Here is a 12185-nt window from a genome sequence, read left to right as displayed (position 1 = left end):
ACACACACACACACACACCGGGAGAGCCTCTCATAGTAAGCTGTTGTATTGTCTAAAATATCATGCAGCATTAAGATTTCCATTAACTGGAACTGAGAGGCCTGGCCCAGTCTAAAATTATACAAAAGTACTGTATGTGGACAGGGGGTGTCCACATACTTTTGGCCCAACAGTGTTACACTGTATCCCATTAACATACAAAAAAGTGTTATATCTTAGTGTCCATGTTGTCATTTATTGTTGCCAGTCACGTCTAGCAGATGCCAGGGAAATGAATAGAGCAGAGTAAGAGGAGAGGCGAGTGGAGTTGCAGCTGACAGGCGCTGTCTGTGTCTATTTGTTAACCTAAATTAACTTAAACCAAACCGAGTTCAGTGCACGGTTGCTAAAACAAGAAGAGGAAGTGGACTGGACCAAGTTAGTCCAGCCACAGAGTTAAGTGAGCAACACTGCGGGGTATAAGTGGAGAGACGGTGGAAAGTTAGTCAAGCTCATCCAGGCTTCGGCAGGGTCTGCATCCTTTTCTCATTGATTGGCAACCAAAGACACTTCTCATACAATATGTGTGGCCTGTTAGTTGCTGGTACAGCCATAAGGCTTAGTGGTAATTAAATCCCTTAGACCTACAATTATTCGACTAGTGCTACCTGTGATGTGACATCTAAACAATAGTCTTTGTTCCACTCAAAGGCAATAGGGACAGACTTTGACATAACAGCCTTCTCTGACAGGGCACACACTTTTTCACCTGCAAAACTAAAACACTGAAGAAATACAACCACAATCTTCTGCAGCAGTTTGGCATATAGATGTTGTGCCTGCTAAGGAGCAGAGAGAAGACTGTTCTGCACAGCTCCTGCAGGCTGGAGAGGATTTCACTGTCACAAGCCTGAATCATCATGCAGTATACAAACACACACACACACACACACACACACACACACACTTATGTAGCACGACACACACATCAATTTCATCATCACCACTAACACCCTCAAACTGACTGGATGAGTTCATGGATATCACTTCCAAGCAAAACTGTGGATGCCCTTGTCTTCTTATCTACACACATACATACACACACACACACACACACACACACACACAGCTAAAAACACACGCACACCTCTTGTGTGACCTATGGCTTGCCTGTCTTATCTATGGCAGCCTGAGGAAATGGAGCCAGACTGTCTCTGTCACCCGCCTCCCAGCTAAATATAGAACCTGAAGAAAAGTGCTCTACGTACTGAGACAACCATGACCACACACAAAGCAGCTGGAAAGTGGTGTATTGCCTAGATAGTTCGGACTTAAGCCTTAGAGAAGGATGTAATGTGACATATCTGTTCTGTGCAACTGGCCCCAGCTGCCTGCTGTCACATACACATGCTAATACTGATAGGCACTGACAAACACATGTCTATTCAACTACATGCACACACACAGACACATATGCCAAACACCCCAAACAAATCCCGAGCTCCATAATATATTCGTTTTTTGCCCGACTGACAGCAACATGCACCACCTTTTATCTGCAAAAACAGATTATAAGGAGAAAAAAAGTACAGAGATATACGAATGTGTTGTAAGATCCTACCTTTGTTAGCACATGCCATCCATTTCAGATTATCTGCGAAAGCTGACTCTCGACCAATCAGGTAAGGGAATATGCGGACCTGTGGAGAGAAAGCAGATAGCTTCCGTCAGTCATTCTAATCACATTTTGATAGGGCCCCACCATACCACCATATAGAAGATAACACTGTCAAAGCCAGGCAGAAGGCTCATCCTTTATCTGCCAGTGATTAGCAGGCCCTTTCTCCTTCTTTAATAGAGTCGATTATGGACTCATAAAAAGTCTGAAACTTGTCTTTTAGATGGTATTGAAAGTTCAAATCATTCAAATCTTTATTAACTCAAGAAACTGAACAATTAGGGATAAACAGATATGTATAATAATAAGTTTATCAAGAATCCGCAATTAGAATCAAGAATGCCGTGAAGTAAACATTTTGCGTTGAAAAAGCCAAATACAAGCTGTATCTGCTCAACCTGGAGAATCTTCTAAACTCTCTGTTGCCAAACCCATTTTTGCCCGGCAGTACTCAGTTGGCTCTAGCAGCAGGTGTAGTTGGCAGGTGTGTGTATGTATGTGTGTGTGAAGAGCAGGTTGCCAGATTGGACCAGATGCAAGCCTCTGGGGGCACAGCTGCCATAGCTCCCATGCCTGCATTTTTCACTGCCTCTCTTCACCCTGACAGCATGTGTCTGTTTGTGTTTGTGTGTGGATATGTGCATGCACACACGTCTAGATGTGGGTATATGTGTGTCTTTATCTGATTTTGGATGACTGCTCTCAACAGCAGGGCCTGAATATTGCAAAAATATAATTTATGTATAAAAGGCAATTCCTTTTTGAGGAATACTTATGTAATAAATTATATTTATTTCATTGTTACTAGTGTATAATAGATGAACTCCTTATAAATTCAATAGTGATTACAACAGCTTTAGCAGACAAAGATATAAACCACAGACAGCTAATTCTTGGCTCGCGTTTTTATAGCATGGATATTGCTGGTCTATTGTCAACTGTAATGAGTTTCACTGTGAATAAATACAGATGTCAGATTGTCATTTTTAAGCAGTCCTTATTATCTAGACTATAATCATCCTCTATTCATACAAACCTAGCCATTTGAATGACATTGCCAGAGTGATAGGAAAACACAACACAGCCGACATGATCAAAACCACTCTATGTAGGGATATTGGTGTCACAGTAGGATTTTCTGTTTCTGGTTATGTGTTTCCTTCACTGGTAGCCAAAACGGAGGTCAAACTACAGCAGGCTGGTTATTAAAAATGCAAGAGTTTTTCAGCTGAGTTAAGTTCAGCGGAGATAAAAAAAATAGCAGGGGCTTGAACCACGGCATGCAATCTTCAACCTACTTGACTGCACAAATTGTACATAGGCAGGAATAAAAATACATATGCATGCAAGAATACAAACGCACAGACATATACGTAGACACATCTGTACGTATCCATGCATGCACAGACACTCCTGTACAAGAGCAACACAGTGAGTTGATGCACACACTGTACTGTATGTATGCAAAAACATTTATTTGTTCACACTCCTACATTATGTATTCAGCGCTTAACTCAATAATTCATTCATTTATTCTCCAGTGTAAACATTCACACAAATGTTTAAAGACCGTAAGTGCTTCCTTGAGGCTACATGTGTTTTAATGTCCAGGACACACAGTTACAACTTGCACTGTTACAAAGTAACAGCAAGCTAATGGTTGCTGATATTAATGCATGTGTCATACAATATGTGGCATAATCTAGGACCAGACTGGCCTACTGTTGGTCATAAAAACCCAGCTGGTTTCAAATCTAGGTCAGTTTGAGGTTTCAACTGCAGTTTATACAACAAATTATACAACCTAAACCTAAGCTATAAGGAAGACTTATATGAGGTTTGGAGATTTTGATTTGGTGAAAGTAAGGCTCATTCCTAATGTGTTAAGAGTATGTATATTGATGTAAAAGCCGACAACTTTTATATGAGTAACTCTTATCAACAATGGTGGTGCACAGGCATTCAAACTTTTAGACATTAGCAAATCAGAAGACCCTGATAACCTTGTGCCACACTTTCTAAAGTTAGCAGCTGATTTTTATTCTCCTTCACTAAAACACATTTTTAATCGATCTTGCCTTTAATGAAATTCCTTATCTCAAAGTCTGCTTTTGTTCTACTGTGTATTACTGAGAGCATGTGTCCCAACACTTGTAAATGATTACTGGCCCAACTCTAATCAGCCTGGGCAAAGATTCGTGAATTGTTAATTTCTAATCACTCACTTTCTACTCTAATAATATTTTATCTGAAAATCAATCTGGTATTTTTGAGACTTGGGCTTTTAGTAGAGCGGGCTGAGGTGTGTATCAGAGATATAAAGTATGTTTGTGTGAGAGGACAAGCTTTGCTGCTCTCCAAGTCTATGATAAAGTTGGAGTTTATAGGATGGTTGATTCTTTATTGAGAATTTGTAGTCTAGGGGTCTGTTCACACAGACAAATACTGCTTGGGTGAAAGTTCTTCTGGCCCTGCTACACATGCAAAACTGTGCCTCTGAGTTGTGGGACTGAGCCCAAGGAGTCCCCCTTACAGGCTGCAGCGTGGCAGAGTTGTCTCCTGGCAATTATAGTGAGCTATTTGCTACTGGGACAACAGAAACAATGATAGCAAAAGATGAGCACTGGGGCCTCATAATGCACTGCCAAATGGTGGTGACAGATAAGGTATGAGCAGTGCACAAATGAGAGGGCACAAGGCATGGCTAAGGTTGTGTGTAGCTCAGCATATCAATCTTCTGTAGCTGAGGGATGAACATGTAGCCCACCTCCAAGTTTTTCTATACCTTCACTTTCAAGGTTAGCCCATGCTGATAAGGACAGACAGCATGCTGCATCTTTCATCAATTGACAGGGTTGCCTAGCTTCCTCTCACCTTTGCAGCATGGCCCACAGGCTACGGGCACACCACAAGCCCCCACTATCAGTGCTGGTCTGTGCAGTGATTTTGGTGTAGCGGCCACTGTATAAATTGTAAATCATGTGACTCGCTCTGCCCCAAAATACTTCTAGCTATATTACAAAGATAATGAAAACAAACCAATAAAGAAAATGATTAGATACAATATGCTGTGTATTGGTCTGAAAACAAATTAATTTTATGGCATTTGTGTGTGGGCAGTCGTTTGAAAAAAAAAATGTGTTATGCTATGGGCACAAAAATGGCTGAAGAACTTCTTCAGTGTATGCACCCAGTAATCAACTTAAATTGGTATGAATCTGTGCCATCTTGGAACATCCTGTCCACCTTTCATAACACACTGATGGCCTGGGTTTTTTTGTCCCTGAGGGCTGTTTGTGTGCCAAACATATGCAACCCTTTAGAAGATCAGGTGTCTGGGGACAGCCCGGGGGCTACACTCTCAAGTGGCTGAAGGAATTTGGCGCAACTACAGACAGGAAATGGTCAACCTCATTGAATTAAGCGAGACAACAATTGATGTTCTAATCAATGTCATATTTTATCCAGCTTTTCTTGTTATAGTTGGGGCACTTTAAAAAGTGGTGAGATTCACAGTTTACCACCATCAATAATTGCTCTTTTTAGAAGGTACATGAGGGTGCAGCTCTGTCAAAATTCAATTTCGATTTTCTTGTGTCGGGTTCCTGGTCTTCACTGCAAGCTGTTTGATATGACTGAAACCACCCTCACTTGCTGGATTAAAGATGTATTACATTTATTGTATTTTTTATGTATTGCTTGGTTTGATTGTATCTTGTTCAAAGATGTGGACGTAATTTAGTCACATATGTGACCAATGCCAGGTGCTATTTGATTCATTATTCTCTGCATGTTTGTAGCTTTAGTATTTTTTTCTGTATTGTCTTATGTTGTATTGGTTGAACTGTGCCTAATCACTCTGCATTGTTCTGCGACAACAACCTGAAATAATAAAAATCTAAAACCTATTGAGACCTGGAAATAAAGAATGTGAAAACCCACAAACAAAAGCACTGTGATGAAATGACAACACAACACAAAACCTGCGATAACTAAGAAGCTACAGTCTGAGCAGTCCTATTCCCAACTATATATTGAAATTAGCATAAGAGAGTAAAGTGATGAATCATGAATAAGATAAAAAGCAAACACTAGTAGGCACCATGCTGAGAAGATTATCAGGAGCTATCATTCAAGCACAGCTAGCTGAGATTATGGCTCACGTGTATTTACATGCAAGTGTATGTGTGTATATGCAAATAGGTTTTTGTGTGTTGTGTTTGTAGATGCATACACATGTAGGCATATTTGTTTGAACAGGTATGCAGAAAGGGGGGGTTCAGGTGTGAGTATGGGACTGAGTGTTTGTGTGTGCATTAGTGTGTCTGACTTTCATCTCTTGTTTTAACTCAATTATTGGTATCAGTAATACACACCAGCCTTCAGTCACACTAAAAGCCAAGGAGACCTTTGCTTGTATATAAATCAACAAAGTGGTCTTTGGCAGAACAAACTTTCAGTTATTTGTATGGAGTTTTATTATGTCTATATGCTTTTTGAGGTCATGCTACGAAAGTAAAGCAAATGCAGTTTTTAAAACATTCTTTATCTACAAAAGGCAGTTATCTGAAAACTGACAGTATCTCTGAAAATAATCACTGGTTTAACATGAAAGAAAAAAGTCATTATAGAATGTATTTGAAGCTGTTCAGTATTTTCACCAGTAGATACTGTTTTCATTGGCAATGCTTTCTTTTCTCTATAGCTTTTTTGACTAAATGCCATCTGTATTTTCAGTGTGATGCTATACAGCGGTGAAGCTGTAAGGCTGGTTGGAAGGAAGCCATTAAAAACCAGCAGTGGAGGGAGAGAGAGAGAGAGAGAGAGAAAAGAAAGAGAGTGAAGGAGAGAGAGAGAGAGAGAGAGAGAGAGAGAGAGAGAGAGAGAGAGAGAGTGGGAGAGAGAGAGAGAGAGTGACAGAGACCGAATACTTCTATTATCAGCGGGGCTTCTACTAAATGGAACTATCTAGCAGCCTTGTCCCCTCTCCGCTCACTGCTGTTTAGCCTTAGGCAGGACCAAAAATGAGGGGGTGGGGGGTCGTGAGGCAGTTTCAACAGGGACCACCAGACACACACAAACACATGACAATACAAGTGCAGCATTTATGGTAACAAAAGGAACCCATATGAATCCATAGACGCATATGCTCTAACAGATTCAAGATTAAATTGAGCTTACCTGAGGCACTGGAAGTATGTACTGTATGTGTCATTCACATTTACCTGCATGTGTATACAGAATGTTTGTATGGTGTATGTATCTAGCATTGCCTTTAGTACAGTTCTTCTATCCTCAATCTTTTAAGGGTGAAGACCCTGTGGGCTCTATTTTACAGAAGAAAATGACCTAAGAATAACCCTCTTTCTCCCCTCTCCCTCTCTCCTCCCATTTCATTTCATGGCCTGTCAGAAGAGCACCACAATTACCTTGCAGGACAGCAGAGAGACAGCTCCAGTCCTCAGAGACAGGGCCATACTTAACTCTGTTTTAATGCCATCTGAAAGGACCCCATACTGGGCCCACTCAATACCTTCTGCTTGTCAAAAACTTTCTCAAACAACTCAGCCCAGATACTAATACTCAGCAAAAACGTGCACTAAAATGTGACTACAAAAATTGTGTATTCATATGGGAAACCCAGATGCACTTCTTTTTTTTCTTTTCTTTTTTGTTTTGTTTACAGTGATTCTGCTTGCTTGCTTTCTTACAGTCCTCTTGGTGAGCGAGAAGTGCCGCTTCTCACAAGAAATTATATTCTGATGTATATAATTTGTAATCATTGCCCCAACCCTATATAAAAAAAAAATCATCCTTCTCACTTTTTCTATTGATTGGTGTATTTGAGAGAGACTGTAAATGATGCCTTGGTATCCATTTAAAATTGTGTCAAATGGATCTACTTCCTAATTTCAGATTTTCTGACATTCTCAACAGCGAGTTTAAAAACTCATTCATAGCCACAGGAGGACATTAGTCCACTGCTCTCCAGCATTCATTCTCCATTAGAATACCAGGTTGCAGGTTCATGAAGTTGTAAACAAGGTGTAATGTGAAACTGAGCTCAGCTGACCTCACTTTAGAACTGTTGGACTACAATTGCACAATAATGTGATGTGTGTGTTTGTGTGTTTAATACACTACCTTCCTGTCTGGCCAGTTGTACTTGGCAAAGATGGCATCATATGTGTCCACAGCCCCGTCTGTCACCAGCATAATGGCCTGGCTACACTCACTACCCCTCCCAGTCTCGTTGAACTGGAAATAGAGAGAGAGCGTGAGGGAAGTTAACACACAGATGGACATAAAATAAAGCTCAATAAAGTTTTTTTCAGACACTTCCAAAACAGTCTATCTTCTTACATCCGATTAGAGAATGCAATGTATCTTTACGTGACTTACCTTCCTAACTTGCTAACCGTGTTGTAAAAGCTAATGTTATAATAATAACGTGCCTTTTCCTATACAGGCATGCACACAAGCTGAAAGCTACCTTGCAGAATGGATACATTTGTCATTGCAGTGCACACTTAGATAGATACATGTTGTTGAATGAGCATTTAATAAGGGACTGTAAATGTGTGTGTGTTTGTGTGCATGTTTGTTTGATTAATTGCTTGCTCGTAATAGGGAGATGTTGAACCACTAACCTGACTCATCAAGTGCCTTGTTTACTTTGTTTTTGCATGATTCTGTGGATTTAGCTATTAATTACAACACGGTAATTAATTTTGTGCATGAGTCTGTTGTCTTTCTGTGTGTATGTGTATGTGCATGCAAGTTTATCTGTGTGTGATCATGCGTGAGTGTATTACTTACGTCACTGAGAAGATTGAAGGCCTCAGTCAGAGCTATGTCTAACATACCAATGCCTTGAGCAAACAGCTTGTCTAGATGTTCCCGGAAATGCTGGGAAAATAAAGTTTCGGAAGGAAGCATTATGATCATGGTGACAAGAGGACAGAACAAGAGTAAGAAATTAATTAGAGTTAGAGGTCAATATTGATTTTCAATGAGAAAAAAGAGACAAAGACATGGGAGAGTGACAGTAAAAATATAAAAATTACAATTTCTTTTACTCATAACAGAGAAACATCATATTTCACTGAGCTTGATTTACCAGCATTTGTGTGAGAACAGAGATTGCATCAATGGTTAATGGGCTCTTTAACTCAGCCCTGAGACAGTTTTTGTGGCAAACTGCCACATTATCTTGGAGGGAAATGTCACATACTCACTGAAAGAACTAAAATGACCAGTTTTCCCTCCACCTCCTTTTAGCAGACACCTGTTCAGTCTATTGCGTATGCAAGTGTGTGTGTATGTTCATAGATGTGATCATACCACAAAGGTACATTATCTCTGTGGCAATTAATGATGAGTTTAATGTCAGCAACCTAACAGGTCTCATGTGCATGTCTCATTATTTGCAACAGCCTGCAGGCAAAATCCACTCTTTCTCTCACACACACACACACACACAAATGGACACAATCCATTATTCAATTTAATCTATTTATAGCTATTTAGATCCAGTTGGTGGCATTTCAAACATTTTCTGTTGACTCTGGCTCTATCCACTACCTACAAAAAACATTTCCACCTATGGAGGTGAGCAACACTCTTACACGCTATATTACCAGTGGCAACAGAGACATTACACATAATGTCTTTCACTTTTTAGGATGTGGGAACACCCCAGACCTACACCCCCATCTACATTATCATCTTCCCAACCTCTTATTTTTCTACCCCTTTTCTTTCACTCACAATACTTTCATCTCCTCCAGTCTTCTGCTCTTTACTGATGGGAGGAGAAAAGTCTCTCAACACACAGCAGGGAGCCCAAGCAGTGTAAGGCCATATCAGAGCTTGCTCACTTGGGAGCAAACGCACACGCACACGCACAATACACACAGGCATAATCACCAGCAACAAACAAATAAATATGTGCACAAAACAACCTCCAGCATCCCTGACAACACCCCCATATGGCAAAAAGACACAACCTTTCCTTTGATGTGGAAAAAAAGGTTAATCGGTTCCAACAAAAGGCTGTACCCTGGAGCACAGCAAACTTTAGGCACTGCATGTGAGAGTGTGTGTGTGAGTGTGTATGGAAGATCGAAGTGATTTGTCTCAGCACAGCGGGCTATGTTCAATACCTGATGGTTATATATATACGTAAATGCTAAGAAAATTCTAACCTAGATATTATTGAGCTGCAAATTAACCATTCATTAATTCTGGATGTGCTCACCTAAACAACCAACAAAATAGCACATAGTTAAACACACTTGGTTCAGTTAGTTGTTTGGTTAGTTATTGCGTCTGTCATCTGTTAGATGACTGCCCATCTGTGACATAAGTGTAGGCAATTCACCAAACTCTCGCATTTTAGAGGACTGGCCAAACAACTGTTAGATAGAGATAATGTTGAAAATCACAAGTGTTTCTCTTTAAGGCTTTAAATATTAGCCTGGAACTATTGCACATGTAATAATCAGACTGGATGGATTTTACTTCTTCATTTGCCTGTTGACAAGTCTAATTAGACTAGAATTGGTAATATATATATGTAATATATAATAGCCAGATGAAGATGTTTCCCATAGAAGCTTGGTATTTAGGTATTTATGACCCAGTTGAAGTTTGGGTATGAAATAACAGATTTTGGAAAGACAGATCAGTAAGTTTAAGTCTGTAGTGTGACAGTCACTTCCTGCCCCCAGCTGAAGTAAAAGACATTAGCCTTATCTACTAGCACAGACTGCCTTCCCCTCTTAGCTGGCTGACTCACACAACATTAAACTACCATCTGGAATTAAACACATAATGCTAATCCATATGCATAAGTGTACACTTACTTAGAAATAAACATAAATTAACTTAAACACCAACAGGCACACACACAGATATGAACACACACATAATTCTACATCATTTGCACGTGGAAAGTAGTCCTTGCATTTGCGAGTAAACAGCTGATTCCAGAAGGTTTGTCCTGGACTAGAGGTAATAGAGGTTACTGAATTTAATTCCATTTATAAACTGAACGTTTAAATGGAATTTTAAAGAATTGGGAATAGATTCATTTTTTAGTGGACACCTGGAGATAGAGCCTATACTGTAGGCAATAGAGAGGAGCATGGACTCAGAGACGAAGAAGGGAATCATACCACAGTAATAGCAAGGATTCTAACATGTGCCATCTTAATGAAAATGTCTTCTACGAATCGGTATACTTACTGACATAAACACAGTCGAACAAACCACATTATGTGATACATAGCATTTATGCCACTCGCTGCCTCAGGACAATCCAAACCATAATTAAAAAGAAGCACTTCACTGATTTAGCATTACTTGTACAACTTTCAATAACACTAACAGAGGACAGTTTAAAGAAAAAAGTATTAAAATCTATGAAGCGGAACCAGGGATATATTATTTGTAAAAACACCCCCAGATTTTTCTCATTTTCAAACTTGTAGTCTTCAGCCCCAGCCCATGTTGACTCAAGTGACAGTTTGCAAAGTTTCCTCAGGAGCCACAAAAGGCCTCATACAACTTTTTCACATAGGCGGTAGGACTACCCAAAGCCTGTAAATGGACTTTGCTGTGTGAGTTCCCCTTGAAGGACACCAGCTCAGTCCCTACTCTCTCCCCTGTCATCTGGAAGTCACCACTTACACCACCCGGCTCAAAGTTCCTTTCAGTAAACAGTCTGGTTAACAGGTTCAATGTAGATTAAAGTTAAACTGTGATTAAATACTGTACGCAAGGTGCAGTACTTATAATGTACTTCAACTGATATGTCAGTGACATATTTTCTTATGTGTATTGTATAAATCTCTTATTGTAAGGTCCACACTATATGTGAGTGACCTCATTTAACATTATACTGTATACTTTAATGTATATCTTACATCTTGGTACAATAATTTCATTGCATAGATTCCTGTAGTAATACTTGAACTTGAAAGTGTGACTGTGAACCACAAATTACTTCCTGCAGTTGCATTCTTTTTATATTTTTCTACTAAGCCTGAGCCTGGCCACAGCCTCTTTCACAAAAAAATCACCAATGATTTTTAAATGACTGTAATAGGAGAAAACAATAGGAGAAAAGGAAAGAAAGACTTACATCTTTGTTGGTGACATCTGCTTGGACCAGAGTTCCATTTAAGCATGGCTCCACATAATGCAATTCCTCATTGTACTGAAAGAATACAAAAGTATTAATTAATGTAATCATCTTTTGTCACTTTAAATGTGCTGTGTGTATAGAAATGTTTAATCTAATGTTTAAAAGTGCAAAATGTGAAGATGTTAGAAACTTCGCTCATCTTGATGAAACGCTCACACACACACACACATCTGCACACATTGCACAGTACAGGACGTACCCAGTGCCTGCCATTCTGTGATAATATTCACCATTTAACGCATGAGTATGAATTAGACTTCAAAGTCCAAGGAAGAGAATAGAAGTGTGTTCCTCCAAAGCCAGCAATTTTGCCCAAAT

General features: G+C 39.7%; 1 protein-coding gene across 1 annotated transcript in view; it reads right to left on the bottom strand.

The window, feature by feature from the left end:
- cacna2d3a (calcium channel, voltage-dependent, alpha 2/delta subunit 3a) overlaps positions 1 to 12185 on the bottom strand; it is a 107933-nt gene that overhangs the window by 43713 nt on the left and 52035 nt on the right. Inside the window, exons 8-11 of the mRNA XM_035656128.1 lie at positions 11805 to 11879; positions 8477 to 8566; positions 7802 to 7915; positions 1601 to 1679 (exon numbers count right to left, since the gene is read on the bottom strand). Of these exons, the coding sequence (XP_035512021.1) occupies positions 1601 to 1679; positions 7802 to 7915; positions 8477 to 8566; positions 11805 to 11879 (358 nt within the window). The remainder of the gene's footprint in view (positions 1 to 1600; positions 1680 to 7801; positions 7916 to 8476; positions 8567 to 11804; positions 11880 to 12185) is intronic.

This window comes from Morone saxatilis, unplaced genomic scaffold, assembly GCF_004916995.1.
Source record: "Morone saxatilis isolate NCDOM2014 unplaced genomic scaffold, NCSU_SB_2.0 Contig15, whole genome shotgun sequence".
NCBI classification, from domain to species: Eukaryota; Metazoa; Chordata; class Actinopteri; family Moronidae; genus Morone; species Morone saxatilis.
Note: the sequence above shows the minus strand (reverse complement) of the source record. Positions and strands in the feature narration are given on the sequence as shown.